Source organism: Drosophila suzukii (genome assembly GCF_043229965.1).
Source record: "Drosophila suzukii chromosome 2 unlocalized genomic scaffold, CBGP_Dsuzu_IsoJpt1.0 scf_2c, whole genome shotgun sequence".
Taxonomy (NCBI): Eukaryota; Metazoa; Arthropoda; class Insecta; order Diptera; family Drosophilidae; genus Drosophila; species Drosophila suzukii.
This window is the reverse complement of record NW_027255896.1, coordinates 16,943,565-16,965,025: the sequence shown is the minus strand read 5'-3', so window position 1 is coordinate 16,965,025 and position 21,461 is coordinate 16,943,565. Positions and strand designations below refer to the sequence as shown.

At 44.6% G+C, this 21,461-nt stretch overlaps 1 protein-coding gene across 1 annotated transcript; it reads right to left on the bottom strand.

The window, feature by feature from the left end:
• Positions 1 to 12,968: 12,968 nt before the first annotated feature.
• Positions 12,969 to 13,406, bottom strand: LOC139354312 (probable serine/threonine-protein kinase kinX). Its single transcript, XM_070998533.1, has 3 exons — positions 13,308 to 13,406; positions 13,074 to 13,220; positions 12,969 to 13,031 (listed from the first exon to the last, which is right to left on the bottom strand). The coding sequence occupies exons 1-3, from the start codon at positions 13,404 to 13,406 to the stop codon at positions 12,969 to 12,971; spliced, it is 309 nt and encodes a 102-aa protein (XP_070854634.1).
• Positions 13,407 to 21,461: the final 8,055 nt, after the last annotated feature.

Here is a 21,461-nt window from a genome sequence, read left to right as displayed (position 1 = left end):
GCACGTTCTTTTTTTGCGATTAGGAAAAAAACAACACATAAACAACATTTGTTCGTACCCAAAGATACTCAACATGACCACACCCAACAAATCCAGCAGTAGCCAAGTTGGGAACAGTACCAGGCAATTATATTATATGTCTCACTAACTCACCGTCTCACCGACTCAACGGCACACTGACCCGCCAACGCAGTCAGCACATTTTGCAGTGTCAGCCGAGCCAACTACGCAAACTGCTACCATAATCATAGTTCCCTGACCTACTTTAGAATATAGCTTATTTCATTAAACATTACACTAATCTTCCGTGTTCCAAGTAGTATATAAGCAGGTCTCAAATGAAGAATAAAGCAGTTATCAACACACCTCATAGCTCCGCGGTTCTACTTCCTTCACTGGGAATAGGGCTCGTAATACACTATCTCAACTAGTGGCTAACCACGTTAGCTTTACCTCAGCGCAGCTCCAACATCGCCTGTGGTCCGGCATCGCACTAACCATCGTTACCATTGCCGCGACGCGATCGTCCTGCCATTAAAGCGTCCCCGTGCCAGCGTCAAGTGCTCATTTCCCCCTTGTCCCGCGGTGTGACCAAGAAGTCTACTTCGGTTAGGCACAAACATTGGTGACCCCGACGTGATCCTTTACCAACAAAGGATCCCACTCAAGCAACCCCCTTCCCACCAAAGGCTGAACCTCTGACTGGTGAGAAGACCCGTTAAGTTCACTACATCCACCCGCCCTGGAAACCGTAGCTCATCCAGCTTCACAGGATTCGCTTCGTCATCCAGCGTCACAGAATCGTCAGCCTAATCCAGCTTCACAGGATACGCTTCGTCATCCAGCGTCACAGGATCGTCAGCTTAATCCAGCTTCACAGGATAAGCTTCTTCATCCTGCGTCACAGGATCGTCAGCTTCATCCAGCTTCACAGGATACTTAGTTGCATCCAGCTTCACAGGATACTCAGCTTAATCCAGCTTCACAGGACTCACAGCTTCATCCAGGTTCACAGGATACGCTTCTTCTTCCAGCGTCACAGGAACGTCAGCTTCATCCAGCTTCACAGGATACTCAGCTTCATCCAGCTTCACAGGATACTCAGCTTCATCCAGCTTCACAGGACACACAGCTTTATCCGGCTTCACAGGATTCTTTGTTTCCAAGACACACAATATGTCTACTTCATTCATTGAGGAAACAAGTCACACAAGAATCGATTTACACAATCGATTACTAGATACCCAAAACGAGCTGCAAGGGAAAATCTAACAGCTCATAAAGAATTATGGCAAGGATTCTGCCGACCGACGCCACCGAGACGTCTATTATTCCGGTAAGCTAGATCAGTTAAACGATCTCTGGCAGCAGTTTTGCGACCTAGATGAAGAAGTGCAGCAAGCGGCATTACCCACTGGAAGTGATTTCTCTTCACGAGTAGTAGCACTTAAGGAGCTGGTCGAAAAATATCAGAATATCTTTCTGGACAACATGCCGACTGGAAGCGGGCTTCGGAAGGCCCCGAGACGAATTTCGGCCAACATCAAGATCACAACAAGAGATCAAGTCAAAGGAGATTCCGCAATTGACACGGTGATCCGACAGTTGCAGAGAAGATGCAACGAATTGGAGTCATCATAAACATTAGCCTCGAACGCCCCAACCGTCACCCCAGCCCTACACAGGCACCTGGATCTCCATTGGGCGTTACTGAGGCAAGCCCACGACGAATTTGACAGCACACCTGGGGCCGCAGCCCTGGCAGAAGCAGAGCTAGATTAATTCCACACATTATACGAGGAATACGAAATGAACCTGCATTCCGGAGTTCAGCGGCGAGTATCTAGACTGGCCACGGTTCCATGATCTCTTTGTGGAATTGGTACATAACAAGCCATATTCGGCCAGTCAAAAACTACATATTCTACAGAGTTCACTTCGTGGTTAAGCGAGGAACCGACACAGCCTTGTCACAGGGTGGCTATGACGACACCTGGTTGCGATAAGCGCTCAACCTACAGCAACACTCCGCCATTAGTCAGTTCACAACGTAGAGAGCTGTAAGATTTGTCACCTAGGACAACATAACCTTAGAGCATGTAGCCGTGTTCAGCAAATGGACCCCAAGGCACGGCGCCAAGCCATTATTCAAGTAGAAGCATGCACAAATTGTTTGTCAACAGTTCATAAGGTTGAAAACTGTGGATCACCAACCACTTGTCGGGTCTGCCAGCAACGGCATGATTCACTGTTAAACCAAGGACCGACTAGCAATCCTGTGGCCGGCGCAGTAACTATAGCAGGCTACGACAACCCTAGAGGATACACTCTGCTCGCGACCGCCAAGGTATCATTACTATGGCCAACGGGTCACCTACAAACATGTCGCGCTGTAATAGATGGTGGATCACAGGTGAATCTTATCTGAAGGAGGAGATCTGCTATCTCTTAAGGAAATGTCATCGATTGAAATATCTGGAATCGGAGGAAAAATATCAACAGCAATCAGATCAAAACTAAAGCTCTCATCATGTATATCAGGGTTGGAAACACTATTAGATATATTTATGTTGCCCACAGTCATTACAGACCAACCGTCAGTACCGATTACAACCGATCTTAATATTCCCGAGGGACTGCCGTTAGCAGATCCTGACTTTCGGCAACCAGGACTCATTGACCTAACCTTAGGGGTTGAAGTATTTTCTCGTGTAATAACTGGTGAACTTCTTGAACTAGGGCCTAAAAGACCGTTGGCCCAAGGCACAAGGCTTGGTTATGTAATCACAGGTTTTCTCGATAAAGAAACCTCATCTGATACGGAAATCAACCCTACTCTGGTAGAAGACAGAGGTGATTTTGCAGGACCGAACGTTGCTTATGAGCCAACGAAAGATAAAAATCAGATGAATAATAATCAATTTGATATAGAAAAAAACAAACGGCAAAATGAGATTTCACTCGATGAAGAAGGGATTCATTTAACGAACGTAGCATTGATGGATCATAAAATAAAAGAGCCTGAAGATATATGTCGCCAATCAAGAACTAGCGACACTGACTCGTCCGATCGAGAATCAACCGATACGTATAACGGTTCATTGCAGCTGACTGAACTTTATACTGCAAGGAAAAAACCAATTAATATAGAACCGACTTCTCATCAATTTAAAACCTACAAGAAGGCTGACTTTTGTTCAACATTTCTAAACTTAACAAAGATTTATCTTAGTTTTGTTGCAGAAGGTTCACATACCATAGACGTGCCAAATGATCAAGTTCTACGTGGTCACACTATCAGTTGTAACGAACACGGCAATGTGTGCGGCTATCTGGCAGCGTACTCTGCCTACAGGGTCGGCTGTGCTCAGGGAAAATGGGTGTGGGGTTTTGCTACCTAGAGAACCGCGCCGGCACATAAACTTAAATAGTAGACAGAGTAGGGAACTATTGAATAACTAAACCAAAGCTAAAAGAATCTAATTTTATACAAAGTGTGAGGAAGTGCCGATGTCCTTTAATTCCTCTTCAAAAACCCACCCAACCTTGCATAGGCTCGCTTTGCGTATGTGGCCAATGCCCTTATTACTGATGCACAGTTACTTCAGGTGTCCCAATTCGCAAACAAATTCACTTCATTTTATACTTCATTCTCAAAAACGTACCAAAATTCAATTAAAGATAAGTTGCCCATGGCGGCTGCTTATGATTTTCTTAACGTTAGCTTGCCCATGGCAGATTAACCATATAATGGGTACAAATGACTTCATTTATGTTCTTCATTCAAAAATTTACGTTAACAATTAAGTTTTAAAAAGAAAAAAGGTAGTCTTCAACAAAATAGCACGGGTTCTATAGTTATATTACTTGGCTCAGATTGATGTTAACAGACGGTCGGCTATGCCGTACTTACAACATGAATACTTTAAATCTGTTTCCAGTGCAGTCGACAGGCTTGTGGACGGTGTGTGTAAACGAGGAGTGAACTACAAAATATTATTAGTTAACAGTCAATCTAAGTCCAAATATACATACTGTACCCGTGTAATAAGCTTAATTTCTATAAAATTTAAATCTATTCTAAAAACTACAAAAGCGATGCAACAGTCAGATCGGCTGCCGAGATCGGGAGTGAACCCTTAGCTGCGAGGCGGCAGATTCAACAGCTAGAACAAGAGTCCCGGGTGTTTACTTATCCGCGATACGCTCGTGTTGGACGTGTCGATGGCTAACCATCAGTCCGGGGTTAGGTTACTCGCAACTGGTCAGGATTATATGGCGAACAACACGTGTATCAATCTAGGAACGGCAAACATAATAACTAACTGGTCAAGGCTGGGTTTACTTTTATTTACCTTAAGTTTTCCTTACGTCTTACAACGGTTGGAAAGCTTGGCTCGAAACTTAAATTTGCACTTGTAAACTGTATGTGGCTCGGCTCGAGTAGTCCCGCTCCACGTGTTGGCAGCCAGAGTGGGCCAAAACGAGCACCAGGCGATTTGATCAAATAGCGCTGCGCACTCCTACTTTCGTTTATCCATTAGTACACAATTATTGAAAAATATTAAATTCCCTATGCTCACCTAATTAGTTTTTCAACTATAAGTTGGATGTTGCGATCGGTGCCAGCTAAATAACGCCAGCCACTTTGGGCGTTTGGAAATAGCTTTGTGGTGGTTTACTTATTAGTTTTTTGTCTTGTTGGGCGGTTATTAAGCCCGATATGGTGCATATATATATACACACGTGGACTTAGCACTTCTTTGCAAAATTCGATTTGATTTAAAACGCGTGTGCTTTGGCCGAAAGATCAAAAATAAGAGAACGAAAAAACGCAAATGGCGGGTGCTATTTTATATTTTAAAAAAATACAAGAATCTTTTCCCAATAATTTCACACCCCTACAGCACAGGATTAATCTTTAGTCTTTATGACAAAGATAAAACCTGAAAAAGGGTGTCTACTGTTACCAAATATCCTTTGCATGATATGTTCCTAATTCCTTTCCGTTTAAATCCTCAAGTAAATAGAGAGAGTTTCCCAGTCTTTGCTTGACACGGACCTTTATTCCTACCGGTGCAAGCTTAGCATTAAAGTGGTCGGCGGCATTGCTAAGGGCGAAGTTTCGTTTAATTACCTCGTCTCCTACCTGAAAAGATCGAGGCCTAGATCCGAGGTTATAGGATTGCTCATTCTTTTCATAAGCTTTGTCTAAATGCTTTTGGAGGTCAAAACGTAACGTAGAGAATTGGTCTTGTCGGTTTAGTCGTAAGGAACTTTTATTAAGCAAATTAAGATTTTTGAGTAATTTATAATCTTTTCCGTGACAAATCATATGCTGTCCGAAAACAACAAAGAATGGAGATTCAGCTATTGAATGGTGTATATGACGACGCTGAGAACAGTTTATACTACTAAGACATCTATCCCATTCTCTCTGATCGGATCGGGTATAGGCTCTCAATGCAGCATTAATAGACCTATTAACTCTTTCTGCGGCATTGGACTGCGGCGAATAGGCTGCGGTGCAAGTGTGGGTAATGCCATGCTTTGAAAGAAAAGAAGAAAATTCATGACTTTTGAATTGCGAACCATTATCGCTTACTATAACCTCAGGCGTTCCGTAACAATCAAAAATTTCCTCTTTCAGGTAGGACACGACGACTTGAGTTGTAAACTTCTTTACCGGTTTAAGAAACGTGAATTTCGATAGATGATCGAGTACTATAAAGATTCCTATATTACCTCTTTTCGTCCTTGGGAAGGGACCAATAAAGTCTATATAGAGTCTTTGAAATACTCGTTCGCTAACAATTTGTTGTCCTATTGGTGGTTTAAGTTTCTGCGTGGGGTATTTTGTAGTCCTACAAATCTCACAGTTTTTGATGTAATTGCGAACGTCTACAACCATACGCGGCCAGTAAAACTTTCTTCGAATATTTTCCAAACATTTAGCTATACCGCAATGAGAAGAAGACGGCTGATCGTGAGCTGCCTTGATTACACCTTCTCTAAGCTCGACCGGAACCACAAGCTTCCAGGAGTCTTCCGGATGCTCGGAGGAACTGTTAGAGAAACCAACCCGGTGATAAAGAAAACCATCTATTACTTGAAAATCCGGTAGTTGAGACTGCGTTGACTTTTCTTTAAGTTGCGAATAGCTGGAGGATTGAAAGAATTCGGATTCCACATCAATTTCTGGGAGAACATCGATATCAATTGTGGCAAGGCCTTCATCCGATTCAAAAGATCTTGAAATGGCATCGGCTACTACATTTTCACTACCTCGACGATGTTAAAATTAAATCCTTGAAGTTTGAGTGCCCACCTAGCAAGTCTTCCTTGAAGGTCTTGTTGCGTCATGAGCCATCGGAGACTTGCATGATCAGTCACCACAGTAAATTCATGACCCTCACTATACATTCGAAATCTTTTAATAGCTAAAACTTCTGCTAAGCATTCAAGTTCCGTAGTAGAGTAATTCCTTTGAGATCTATTAAGCTTCTTAGACATATATGCAATAGGGCGTTCTGTTCCGTTTTCATCACATTGAGCTTGAAGCGCTCCCACACCATTGATCGAGGCATCACACTGCACTATAAACGGTTTTTCGTAATTAGGATGTACTAATAATAGAGCAGTGGTCAGAGCCTTTTTCAATTGTTCAAAAGAAACTTGGGCGTTATCATTCCAGTGAAATTCTTTTCCTCGCAACAACTCGGTTAGGTGGAAGGTTTGATCCGAATTTTGGTTAATAAACCGTTGATACCAACCGGTCATCCCAAGGAATCTCTTAAGTTGACGTTTGGTTTTTGGAACAGGAAAGTTGGACACGGCGGTTACTTTATTGGGATTCACTTGCAAAGTTCCCTCTCCAACAATGTACCCTAAGTAGTCGATTTTCTTTAAGCAAAACTGACTTTTGGCGATATTAATAGTAAGACCTGCCTTTCGAAGTTGCGTAGTCCGAAAGGCATTCGTGTAAATTGATATAAAGGACGGTTGGGTATAGTTATTGCTGTTTTTGGTTTCGATTCTTCGTCTAGATATATCTGCCAAAACGCATCTTTTAAATCAATTTTCGATATGCAGTGTACTGAAGGTAAGCGACTTAGTAAACCTTCAATAAGAGGAGTAGGATAAGCATCCTTTACTGTAACAGAATTAAGCTTCCTAGAATCTAAGCAAATTCTCACTTTGCCTGGTTTTAAGACCATGAGGACGCGGGCGCTTCTTCTAGTACTCCCAGACTAATCATGCGGTCTACTTCTTGGCATAACTGAAGCTCTTTGGCTGGAGATAGGTTGTAATATCTTTGCTTAATTGCTTTTGCTGCACCGGTGTCAATATGATGTTCAAGTAGGGTTGTTTTACCTAAACCACTTTTTTCAGACGATGGAAAGAATTCGATAACAGCTTGCAATCGGTTTCGGTCGGTTGCATTAAGCAAGACTGTGTCACTTAAATCATTGGAGTCAGAAATTTCGGAAATAGTCGTTGGACTGGATATTCGAAGGCCAAATAGTTTCCAAAAATCCATTCCGCAGATTATATCTTGTTTAATACTGGGTACTATTAAAAATTCGTCATCCTGAGATAAGGAGTTATAGTGAATCGGAACGACAATGGTAGCGGTGACGTTTTGATTTTGTCCGTGGGCTGTACGAACATAACATTTTAATTTCCATAACCCTGGATGATCTGTAGGAATAAGCTTAGCCAATTTACCACCTACTACGCATTTGTTAGCTCCACTATCAAGCAAGGCCAAGAAGGTTTTGTTAAATAATTCCAAAGCGATTTAAGGACGGTTGTCATTGTCCTGCCTAACAATAGAGGATACGACATATTTCTTCATTTTTCGCTGCTGTTTCCAAAATGAACACATTCGATTAGCCGATCGAGATTTGTTGGCGGAATTAATTCGTAGTGTAAATATTTCCGCTCTGCGTTGATAATAGTTACGTACTCTTTCATGGTAGGGGATAATTTTAAAGTTTCGTGAGGGCTCTGTAGTGTTTTTAATTAACATACAGTTGGGTTTGTCTAATTCTGGGTTATATGCTGTCGAGTCAGGTTGAGAGTTACTTAAATTAGAAGATGGAAGATGATTAATACCTACTATTGATGCTGAGTTTGAAACAGGATATCCACCAGTCAGAATTGATGGACATCCTCTTACGAGTTTTCCGACGGGGGATTACATTTCAAGCAACTAGGCTTATAAGTGTCAAGACGACCACACCCATAGCAAAATATGCGTCTGGCTTTGAGGCAATCATGATATCTGTGTCCGGTTTCCTCCCAATTCCAACATTTATAACGCTCAGCCTTGCGCATCGCATTTATTTCTACGTCGTTCAATGTTTGATAATTCTCTTCTTCCCTAGACTCTTCAACATGCACTAGCTCATTTACAAATCGCCGGTTTGGAGGAGGCCGGGCTGCCGATCTACCTGCCATGCTAATGAGAAATCATTCGTGTTTGTGGCACTCTGCATTTAAGGAGGCGATGTTTGGGGTCAAAACATGTAATAATTCTAGTCGTAATTCAGGTTTAAGGTTCTTTTTAACGTTGGTAACTAGTTCACTGTCGGACATAGGCTCACGCAAAGCATCTGCAATCGTTAGGATAGCATCTAGAAAATCGTCAAAATTTTCTCCGCTTTTCTGCTTCCTATATCGAAGAGAGTCTTTAATCTCTTCGTCAGTGCGCTGTTCTCTATACCGTTCACGGAGACTTGTACACAGGTGAAACCAATTCGGTTCACTTGAAGTTCTCTGGAAACGCCAGTAAAATTGTAAAGCTGGTCCGGAAAATAGTACGTTGGCAAATTGGTATAGCAAATTCCAGTTTGCGTTTAGACATTGTATAGTCAAACTATTTATCCTATAGATGAAGTCTTCAACAGGCATGTCATTTGCCATGCCAGTAAATTTCACATTCCAATTAGAAATAACGCTTGAAACTTTGTCAGGACGATATACGGCTTGTGTCAAAGGATCACCTGAAGGCAATCGTATACTAGAGCCTTGATTACTATCAACTCTGCTTGTATCGATTTAAGTTACCAGGATTTTCTACAGGGATATTATTTCGCAGATTTTGGGAATTATTAGCCAACTGAAGGTTTCACATCGTATTACTGATTCTCATTCGCTACTGCTGCAACCATGCTAACGCGAAAGGTTTCTAAGGAGTCTGTGATTAACTGCTGTACTCGAGTTTCGGAAATGCTAAAACGTTCAGTTGATCTATGTGTTGTGTTTTGGCTTCTCAAGCTAGAGTGTGCTCTCTGATTCGTTGAGTTCTGATGGGAATTCGCTCTTGTGTTTGGTCTAGTTCTGTTAACGGTACCAGTAGCTTGATTGGCAGAAGCACCTCGAACTTCCCTATTAGTATCATTAGTAGACCTATTCGGTTGAGCAGCAGGAAAGGTTATCAGTTGTACCAGGGTACAAGCACTTCGGCAAAGCGGACAAGTTTCATTAGTTCCTAACCACAGTACCACGCATGTTTTGTGAAATTTATGTCTACAAGGGGTTTCTGCAAGTTCAGTATCTATTACCATAGTAACATTGCAAATAATACAAAGAGAACGTTCATCGCCACTATCGGTGACTGCAACCTCGTCTCGATTAGGCTGAACTGACATGTTGTAGTATTATAATAATTTCTCAAATATTGTAAATATAAAAAACTCTGATTTAAAATTGGGACTATCCTTTAGTTACCGTGCATCAAATGAATATTAATATAAAATTAGGGTTTCTGTTGAGCAAAAGACTTTTAATATTAGGAAGCAAGTGCACTACTGCTGAGTGTCTTTCCAAAAACTATTCAGCTAAACAAATCTCAAAGCAGTAATGACTTAATGTTTGATCTCTAAAAATATAATCATGAGTACTTGCTAGAAATTTCCAACAAAGTAAATCTCTAATGACTTTTCTTAGGTGTATCAAATGTGATTAATAAAAGAATAATGTTGCTTGGTGCGAATTCGAGCTTTTCCCCAGATCTCACATTCCGAAGCAATTCATTTATTGTTGATATGGGAATTAGGATTGAGCGATAACATAATCTAGGTTCAGCACCTGCAAGAACGCGCGATGTCTGAATTCCAAAGTATCGCATTAAGGCTCAAATTAGGAAACTATTCAAAATAAATTGGATTTTACTTTAGAATATTGCATTGGGTAGCGACACGAAAAATTAACTCTGTTATCTTCTCAAGATACGGTATTTTCCTGATTTCCGATCGCCCCACGTTGGGCGCCAAAGAATATGTAACGAACACGGCAATGTGTGCGGCTATCTGGCAGCGTACTCTGCCTACAGGGTCGGCTGTGCTCAGGGAAAATGGGAGTGGGGTTTTGCTACCTAGAGAACCGCGCCGTCACATAAACTTAAATAGTAGACAGAGTAGGGAACTATTGAATAACTAAACCAAAGCTCAAAGAATCTAATTTTATACTAAGTGTGAGGAATTGCCGATGTCCTTTAATTCCTCTTCAAAAACCCACCCAACCTTGCATAGGCTCGCTTTGCGTATGTGGCCAATGCCCTTATTACTGATGCACAGTTACTTCAGGTGTCCCAATTCGCAAACAAATTCACTTCATTTTATACTTCATTCTCAAATACGTACCAAAATTCAATTAAAGATATGTTGCCCATGGCGGCTGCTTATGATTTTCTTAACGTTAGCTTGCCCATGGCAGATTAACCATATAATGGGTACAAATGACTTCATTTATGTTCTTCATTCAAAAATTTACGTTAACAATTAAGTTTTAAAAAGAAAAAAGGTAGTCTTCAACAAAATAGCACGGGTGTCGAAACTTGAATCTATAGTTATTCTATAGTTATATTACTTGGCTCAGATTGATGTTAACAGACGGTCGGCTATGCCGTACTTACAACATGAATACTTTAAATCTGTTTCCAGTGCAGTCGACAGGCTTGTGGACGGTGTGTGTAAACGAGGAGTGAACTACAAAATATTATTAGTTAACAGTCAATCTAAGTCCAAATATACATACTGTACCCGTGTAATAAGCTTAATTTCTATAAAATTTAAATCTATTCTAAAAACTACAAAAGCGATGCAACAGTCAGATCGGCTGCCGAGATCGGGAGTGAACCCTTAGCTGCGAGGCGGCAGATTCAACAGCTAGAACAAGAGTCCCGGGTGTCTACTCATCCGCGATACGCTCGTGTTGGACGTGTCGATGGCTAACCATCAGTCCGGGGTTAGGTTACTCGCAACTGGTCAGGATTATATGGCGAACAACACGTGTATCAATCTAGGAACGGCAAACATAATAACTAACTGGTCAAGGCTGGGTTTACTTTTATTTACCTTAAGTTTTCCTTACGTCTTACAACGGTTGGAAAGCTTGGCTCGAAACTTAAATTTGCACTTGTAAACTGTATGTGGCTCGGCTCGAGTAGTCCCGCTCCACGTGTTGGCAGCCAGAGTGGGCCAAAACGAGCACCAGGCGATTTGATCAAATAGCGCTGCGCACTCCTACTTTCGTTTATCCATTAGTACACAATTATTGAAAAATATTAAATTCCCTATGCTCACCTAATTAGTTTTTCAACTATAAGTTGGATGTTGCGATCGGTGCCAGCTAAATAACGCCAGCCACTTTGGGCGTTTGGAAATAGCTTTGTGGTGGTTTACTTATTAGTTTTTTGTCTGGACTTAGCACTTCTTTGCAAAATTCGATTTGATTTAAAACGCGTGTGCTTTGGCCGAAAGATCAAAAATAAGAGAACGAAAAAACGCAAATGGCGGGTGCAAGCCCTCTGACAAGCAGTGTTAGAAAATACGAAATTATCGTTTAGTATTTTCTAGGATGTGTGGTTGCCACCAGGTTGCGGAACCAGTAGCGCTATTTTATATTTTAAAAAATACAAGAATCTTTTCCCAATAATTTCACACCCCTACACAGTCCCCACGGTAATGTCAATTTTATCGCAAAGGGGAGTGTTGAGCAGTATCAAGAAGATGTGAAGGACCTGAATCACAAACATGAACCGCCGCAGTTGAAGGAAAGATCCTCCTCGGTTAATGATTTGTTAGGTGCTTTCTATAAAAGTCGGCCAAGGGCTGACCGACATCACGCCTTAATTGAGGATACCCCTCAATGTGGGGGAGAATGTTCGTACCCAAAGATACTCAATATGACCACACCCAACAAATCAAGCAGTAGCCAAGTTGGGAACAGTACCAGGCGCTCAGTAGCACTCACTGCAGATGAGAATTGCTGATCAGCATATTCTATGTCTCACTAAGCCACCATCTCACCGACTCAACGGCACACTGTCCCGCCAATGCAGTCAGCACATTTTTCAGTGTCGGTCGAGCCAACTACGCAAACTGCTACCATAGACAAAATTCCCTGACCTACTTTAAAATATAGCCTATTTCACTAAACATTACATTAATCTTTCGTGTTCCAAGTAGTATATAAGCTGGAATCAAATGAAGAATAAATCAGTTATCAACACACCTCATAACTCCGCGGTTCTACTTCCTACATCTGGGAATAGGGCTCGTAATACACTATCTCAACTAGTAGCTATCCACGTTAGCTCACCCTCAGCGCAGCTCCAGCATCGCTTTTGGTTCGGCATCGCACTAACCATCGTTACCATTGCCGCGACGCGATCGTCCTGCCATCAAAGCGTCCCCGTGCCAGCGTCAAGTGCTCATTTCCCCCTTGTCCCGCGGTGTGACCCAGAAGTGTCTACTTCGGTTAGGCACAAACATTGGTGACCCCGACGTGATCCTTTACCAACAAAGGATCCCACTCAAGCAACCCCCTTCCCACCAAAGGCTGAACCTCTGTCTGGTGAGAAGTCCCGTTAAGTTCACTACATCCACCCGCCCTGAACACCATAGCTCATCCAGCTTCACAGGACACACTTCGTCATCCAGCGTCACAGGATCGTCTACCTAATCCAGCTTCATAGGATACGCTTCGTCATCCAGCGTCACAGGATCGTCAGCTTCATCCAGCTGCACAGGATATTCAGTTTAATCCAGCTTCACAGGACTCACAGCCTCATCCAGCTTCACAGGATACGCTTCTTCTTCCAGCGTCACAGGAACGTCAGCTTCATCCAGCTTCACAGGATACTCAGTTTCATCCATCTTCACAGGATACTCGGCTTCATCCAGCTTCACAGGACTCACAGCTTCATCCAGCTTCACTGGATACGCTTCTTCTTCCAGCATCACAGGAACGTCAGCTTCATCCAGCTTCACAGGATACTCAGCTTCATCCAGCCTCACAGGATACTCAGCTTCATCCAGCTTCACAGGACACACAGCTTTATCCGGCTTTACAGGATTCTTTGTTTCCAAGACACACAATATGTCTACTTCATTCATTGAGGAAACAAGTCACACAAGAATCGATTTACACAATCGATTACTAGACACCCAAAACGAGCTGCAAGGGAAAATCCAACAGCTCATAAAGAATTATGGCAAGGATTCTGCCGACCGACGCCACCGAGAAGTCTATTATTCCGGTAAGCTTAGTCAGTTAAACGATCTCTGGCAGCAGTTTTGCGACCTAGATGAAGAAGTCCAGCAAGCGGCATTACCCACTGAAAATGAGTACTCTTTACAAGTAGTAGCACTTAAGGAGCTGGTCGAAAAATATCAGAATTTCTTTCTGGACAACATGCCGACTGGAAGCGGGCTTCCGAAGGCCCCGAGACGAACTTCGGCCAACATGAAGATCACAACAAGAGATCAAGTCAAAGGAGATTCCGCAATTGACACGGTGATCCGACAGTTGCAGAGAAGATGCATCGAATTGGAGTCTTCATTAACATTAGTCTCGAACACCCCAACCGTCAGCCCAGCCCTACACAGGCACCTGGATCTCCATTGGGCGTTACTGGGGCCGCAGCCCTGGCAGAAGCAGAGCTAGATCAATTCCACACATTATACGAGGAATACGAAATGAACCTGCTTCTGGAAAACGACTCTCCAATGAGCCTAAACTTGGCACTTCCGCCAATTAGCATTCCGGAGTTCAGCGGCGAGTTTTTAGACTGGCCACGGTTCCATGATCTCTTTGTCTAATTGGTACATAATAAGCCATATTCGGCCAGTCAAAAACTACATATTCTACAGAGTTCACTTCGTGGTTAAGCGAGGAAAAGACACAGCCTTCTCACAGGGTGGCTATGACGACACCTGGTTGCGTTTTAAGGCCACAAAAGAACGGAAAAATACTAGTACTCGCCGTCATAGCAAAAATTATTGACCATAAGCCTATAGACGGCTCCTCGCGCCAACTAAGGGCCTTACATGACACTATAAAAAACTCAATGAGTACTATTAAAAACCTCGATGTCAGCACAAAATCCTGGGATCCAATCCTGTGTTTTCTTATCAGAAGAAAACCAGACCAGCAATCTCTAGCTGCTCTGGAAAATTCAGCGAATGCACCAACGGAAATTCCAAAGTTAAGGAGTGTACTGACGTTTATTGAGCGGAGAGCTTGCATGCTTGCAGTTCACAACGAAGAGAGCTGACATTTGTCACCTAGGACAACATAATCTTAGAGCATGTAGCCGTGTCCAGCAAATGGACCCCAAGGCACGGCGCCAAGCCATTATTCAAGCAGAAGCATGCACAAATTGTTTGTCAACAGTTCATAAGGTTAAAAACTGTGGATCACCAACCACTTGTCGAGTCTGCCAGCAACACCATCATTCACTGTTACACCAAGGACCGACTACGACAACCCTAGAGGATATACTCTGCTCGCGACCGCCAAGGTATCATTACAATGGCCAACGGGTCACCTACAAACATGTCGCGCTGTAATAGATGGTGGATCACAGGTGAATCTTATCTGAAGAAAGGAAATGTCATCGATTGAAATATCTGGAATCGGAGGAAAAATATCAACAGCAATCAGATCAAAACTAAAGCTCTCATCATGTACATCAGAGTTGGATGTATTTATGTCGGCCACAGTCATTACAGACCAACCGTCAGTACCGATTGCAACCGATCTTAATATTCCCGAGGGACTGCCGTTAGCAGATCCTGACTTTCGGCAACCAGGACTCATTGACCTAACCTTAGGGGTTGAAGTATTTTCTCGTGTAATAACTGGTGAACTTCTTGAACTAGGGCCTAAAAGACCGTTGGCCCAAGGCACAAGGCTTTGTTATGTAATCACAGGATTTCTCGATAAAGAAACCTCATCTGATACGGAAATCAACCCTACAGAGAGGTGATTTTGCAGGACCGAACGCTGCTTATGAGCCAACGAAAGATAAAAATCAGATGAATAATAATCAATTTGATATAGAAAAAAACAAACGGCAAAATGAGATTTCACTCGATGAAGAAGGGATTCATTTAACGAACGTAGCATTGATGGATCATAAAATAAAAGAGCCTGAAGATATATGTCGCCAATCAAGAACTAGCGACACTGACTCGTCCGATCGAGAATCAACCGATACGTATAACGGTTCATTGCAGCTGACTGAACTTTATACTGCAAGGAAAAAACCAATTAATATAGAACCGACTTCTCATCAATTTAAAACCTACAAGAAGGCTGACTTTTGTTCAACATTTCTAAACTTAACAAAGATTTATCTTAGTTTTGTTGCAGAAGGTTCACATACCATAGACGTGCCAAATGATCAAGTTCTACGTGGTCACACTATCAGTCCCCACGGTAATGTCAATTTTATCGCAAAGGGGAGTGTTGAGCAGTATCAAGAAGATGTGAAGGACCTGAATCACAAACATGAACCGCCGCAGTTGAAGGAAAGATCCTCCTCGGTCAATGATTTGTTAGGTGCTTTCTATAAAAGTCGGCCAAGGGCTGACCGACATCACGCCTTAATTGAGGATACCCCTCAATGTGGGGGAGAATGTTCGTACCCAAAGATACTCAATATGACCACACCCAACAAATCAAGCAGTAGCCAAGTTGGGAACAGTACCAGGCGCTCAGTAGCACTCACTGATTCTCATCTGCAGTGAGTGCTACTGAGCGCCTGGTACTATTTAAGGCGTTATTTCGGTCAGCCCTTGGTCGAATTGTATAGGAAGCACCTAACAAATAATTGACCGAGGAGGATCTTTCCTTCAACGATAGGTTGATTCTCGATCGGACGAGTCTGTGTCGCTAGTTCTTGATTGGCGACATATATATTCAGGCTCTTTTATTTTATGATCCATCAATGCTACGTTCCTTAAACGAATCCCTTCTTCATCGAGGGAAATCTCATTTTGCCGTTTGCTTTCTTCTATATCAAATTGATTATTATTCATCGGATTCTTATCTTTCGTTGGCTCATAAGCAGCGTTCGGTCCTGCAAAATCACCTCTGTCTTCTACCAGAATAGGGTTGATTTCCGTATCAGATGAGATTTCTTTATCGAGAAAACCTGTGATTACATAACCAAGCCTTGTGCCTTGGGCCAACGGTCAATTAGGTTTTAGTTCAAGAAGTTCACCTTTTATTACACGAGAAAATACTTCAACCCCTAAGGTTAGGTCAATGGGTCCTGGTTGCCGAAAGTCAGGATCTGCTAGTGGCAGTCCCTCGGGAATATTGAGATCGGTTGTAATCGGTACTGACGGTTGGTTTGTAATGACTGTGGGCATAATAAATACATCTAATAGTGTTTCAAACCCTGATGTACATGATGAGAGCTTTCGTTTTGATCTGATTGCTGTTGATATTTTTCCTCCGATTCCAAATATTTCAATCGGTGACATTTCCTTAAGAGATAGCAGATCTGCCATCCTCCTTGAGATAAGATTCACCTGTGATCCACCATCTATTACAGCGCGTCATGTTTGTAGGTGACCCGTTGGCCCTTGTAATGATACCTTGGCGGTCGCGAGCAGAGTATATCCTCTAGGGTTGTCGGAGCCTGCAATGGTTACTGCGCCGACCACTGGATTGCTAGTAGGTCTTTGGTGTTACAGTGAATGATGCAGTTGCTGGCAGACTCGGCAAATGGTCGGTGATTCACAGCTTTCAACCTTATGAGCTGTAGACAAACAATTTGTGCATGCTTCTACTTGAATAATGGCTTGGCGCCGTGCTTTGGGGTCCATTTGCTGGACACGGCTACATGCTCTAAGATTATGTTGTCCTAGGGGACAAATCTTACAGCTCTCTTCGTTGTGAACTGACTGATGGAGGGGTGTGCTGTAGGTTGAGCGCTTATCGTCTCCAGCATGCAAGCGTGCCGCTCAACAAACGTCACCCCTTAACGTTGGAATTTCCGTTGGTGCATCCGCTGAATTTTCCAGAGCAGCTAGAGACTGCTAGTCTAGTTTTTTCCGATAAGAAAACACAGGTTTGGATCCCAGGATTTTGTGATGACATCGAGGTTTTTAAGAGTACTCATTGAGTTTTTTATAGTGTCATGTAAGGCCCTAAGTTGGCGGGAGGAGCCGTCTAAAAGCTTATGGTCAATAATTTTTGCTATGGCGGCGAATACTAGTATTTTTCCGTTCTGGTACCTGGCCTTCAAACGCCTGTGTCTGTTCCTCGCTTAACGACGAATCGAACTCTGTAGAATATGTAGTTTTTGACTGGCCGAATATGGCTTATTATGTACCAATTCCACAAAGAGATTAAGGAACCGAGGCCAGTCTAGATACTCGCCGTTGAACTCCGGAATGCTAATTGGCGGAAGTGCGAAGTTTAGGCTCATTGGCGCGTCGTTTTCTCGAAGCATGTTCATTTCGTATTCCTCGTATAATGTGTGTAATTGAGCTAGCTCTGATTCTGCCAGGGCTGCGGCCCGAGGTGTGCTGTCCAAATCGCCGTGGGCTTGCCTCAGTAACGCCCAATGGAGATCCAGGTGCCTGTGTAGGGCTGCGCTGACGGTTGGGGCGTTCGAGGCTAATGTTAATGATGACTCCAATTCGTTGCATCTTCTCTGCAACTGTCGGATCACCGTGTCAATTGCGGAATCTCCTTTGACTTGATCTCTTGTTGTGATCTTGGTGTTGGCCGAAGTTCGTCTCGGGGCCTTCGGAAGCCCGCTTCCAGTCGGCATGTTGTCCAGAAATATATTCTGATATTTTTCGACCAGCTCCTTAAGTGCTACTACTCGTAAAGAGTACTCACTTCCAGTGGGTAATGCCGCTTGCTGGACTTCTAGACATATTGTGTGTCTTGGAAACAAAGAATCCTTTGAAGCCGGATAAAGCTTTGTGTCTTGTGAAGCTGGATGAAGCTGAGTATCCTGTGAAGCTGGGTGAAGCTGAGTATCCTGTGAAGCTGGATGAAGCTGACGTTCCAATGACGCTGGAAGAAGAAGCGTATCCTGTGAAGCTGGATGAAGCTGTGAGTCCTGTGAAGCTGGATTAAGCTGAGTATCCTGTGAAGCTGGATGAAGCTGAGTATCCTGTGAAGCTGGATGGAGCTGACGATCCTGTGACGCAGGATGAAGAAGCGTATCCTGTGAAGCTGGATTAAGCTGACGATCCTGTGACGCTGGATGATGAAGCGTATCCTGTGAAGCTGGATTAGGTAGACGGTCCTGTGACGCTGGATGAAGAAGCGTATCCTGTGAAGCTGGATGAGCTATGGTTTCTAGGGCGGGTGGATGTAGTGAACTTATCGGGTCTTCTCACCAGTCAGAGGTTGAGCCTTTGGTGGGAAGGGGGTTGCTTGAGTGGCTCCAATTTATCACGTCCATCGGGGGATGCAATGGGGGCGGCCTTCTGCGAACAGAACTTGGACAATACCTTCCAGTACCGCTGGGTCAGTAGGCGACCTAATGCCGGCATTCACCCGCTTGACCACCATCTTGTAGGCTCTTTCCCATTGGTAGGGAGCCCCGTTCCTCGACCCAGGCGTTAAAGTCGCCTCCGATCACCACGCTGCTCCGTCCTCTCAGGATCCTGCTAAAGGCAGCTGTAGAGCAATGTGCCGCCTACGTTCGGTCGGAGGAACCCCTCTACTGCCCTCATGTCCCGCATTGGTGGAGCACCCACTCCGCAGAGCCACAGTGCCGCTTCGCTACTGCTTTCCACTCTGTAGGGCTCACTGAGTATCGCCACCTCAGAACCCAGCTCGCGCACCCTATGCTTCAGGAGGTCCTGCGCGGCCCTACAGTGGTTCAGGTTTAGCTGAATCAATTGCATGTCGGAGGAGGTCTCTCTGTCCCGCTGGTTGTGGCTGAGCAGAATCTGCTTCCTGGTCTCCTTCATTCCTGCCACAGAGCAGATTAAGCATGAAGGCTTCTTGCTGCACTTGGGTGCCTTGTGCCCTTTTCTACCACATCTTATGCAGCAATCGCTCCTGTCCACTAGGCTCTTCCAGTTAACAGCAATATGCCCGTATTCCAAGCATTTGAAGCATCTTGTGGGGCCTGTTCTTTCCCGGATCCTGCAGATGGTCCATCCTATCCGCACCTCGCCACGATTAAGGACGGCATTCCGCAGGGAGTAGGGCAAACTGATCACAGCCGACTGCGACTCCGCGTACCCTCGACGCAGACTCCGAACTGTGATGCGCTCCGCATCGATGCCATACTGGCTCGCAGTCGCTGCGCAGATTTCCTGCTCCGTCGCGATGGAGTCGATGTCTCGTATCTCCAAAACGAGCAGTTTAGTCTCGTCCGACATGGCTCGCACTGACGCTGCGTCGCCTAGCACCCTCGCGATGCTCTCCTTCATGGCTTCTGCGCTTTCTGCGCTGCCTTTGGCCACCTCGAGCAGTAGGTTGCCATTAATGGTGCGGCGTACCTTGAACACACAGCTTCCCAGGTCCGTCAACTGTTTGTCTTCCCTTCGAGTCACCATGGCTTATACCTCGCTGTATGATTTCCCGCCTGGACAACGAAAGCGTCGGGTCTGGCGCGACACGTGGCTCTCGTCTTTTTCTTGACCACCTCCCACTCGGCGACCGGAATTGCGGGGCTCACAGTCTTACTGGCGCCAGCGTGCGTCGCATCTTCTTCTTGTGGCCCTTTTGGCGGGTTCTTTCGGGTGCTCCTGGGAGCTTTGGCAGTTGAGCTGCGGGTCCTCCAGCCACAGTCGGCTGGCTTATCCTTCGCCAAGGCTCCGTTTGCGCTGCAGCATCTCTCCTCCAGGCAGGCGTTGTCTGCTGGACTTTGCCGGCGCTCTGCAAGCTTCGAGAGCATTTCGAGCACACAATTGCAGCATCCTGCCCATTCTCCCTGATACTGTCGTCCTTGCCGCCCTCTCTGTTCGCCTCTAGGATGTTCGTGTGAAGCGCCTTCATGCGCACGAACGTCTCCCTCGTGGCGACAGTTATGTGACGCGCCGTCTTTGTCCATCATCTTGGTGGATACCTCCTGCAGAAGCTTCCCCAGCTCCAAGAGATCCTTAAGGCATGTTGCCTCGTGGGAGGCCTTGCTCCTTTTGGCCGGCGTTGTCCTCGGCGAGTTAGCTGGGCTTGCAGGATCACGCGTCCTCTTAGGGGTTTCCTTAGCTTCCTCGGTGTCTGCGATCAGCTCATCGACTTGGGTTGACGAAGGTGCCGGCGAGCGAGCGAGCTTGCTGCCCTTCCTAAACGCCGTTGCAACTCCATCGGTCCCCTCTTCCCTCGGATGACGGAGAGATCTTACCACCACTGGTCTGCCCGCGGAAGGGCTTTCAGCCTCCTCCCGGTTTGCTCGAGGGAGGCTCCCGCGCTGGCCACAGATTCCCCCTTGGCTTACGATGGGGGATATACCACCCCTTTTCGGTCCCCAGTGCCCGTTTTGATAGGCACCGCCGCGGCGGAGGGGATGGAATTTAGCCCGATCCTTGGCCTTCTGCCTTTTTCCGTCCCTGAATCCAAGTGCCAGAATTTGGAGAATTTCGAATATTCAAAATTCAACAAGGAAGAACGCTATAGTCGAGTACCTCGACTATCAAATACCCGTTACTGAGCTAAAGGGACCAAAGGGAAATGGAGATATGCAAGCAGCAAAGCGAGATTAAAATGCGCCACCTACCGGCGGTAGACAGATTTAAGCGTTATGGGCGTTAGAGTGGGCGTGGCAAATTTTGTTTGGATCAATCGATAGGTATTGACGAGACCAATACATTTCAGTTAAAATTTTTTATCTAGCATGAAAAGTGTGGGCGTCACAGGTTTGGGCGGTTTGTGGGCGTAAAAGTGGGAGTGGCAAACTTTTTTTTTGGGTCAATCCATAGGTATTGATGAGAACAATACATTTCAGTAAAAAATTTTATTCTAGCATCAAAACTGTAGGAGCCACAGTTTTGGGCGGCTTGTGGGCGTTAGAGTGGGCGTGGCACATTGCTGAAACAAACTTGCGCTGCGTAAGAAGCTCAGGAATCTGCATGCCAAATCTCAATAGCCAAATCTCCTGCTGCTGAGATGGCCCAAAGTCCACGGCGCAGTCCAAGGTCTTTTGCGTTCCGTCCTTTCCTTTTGCACACGGCACCCTCCCTCTA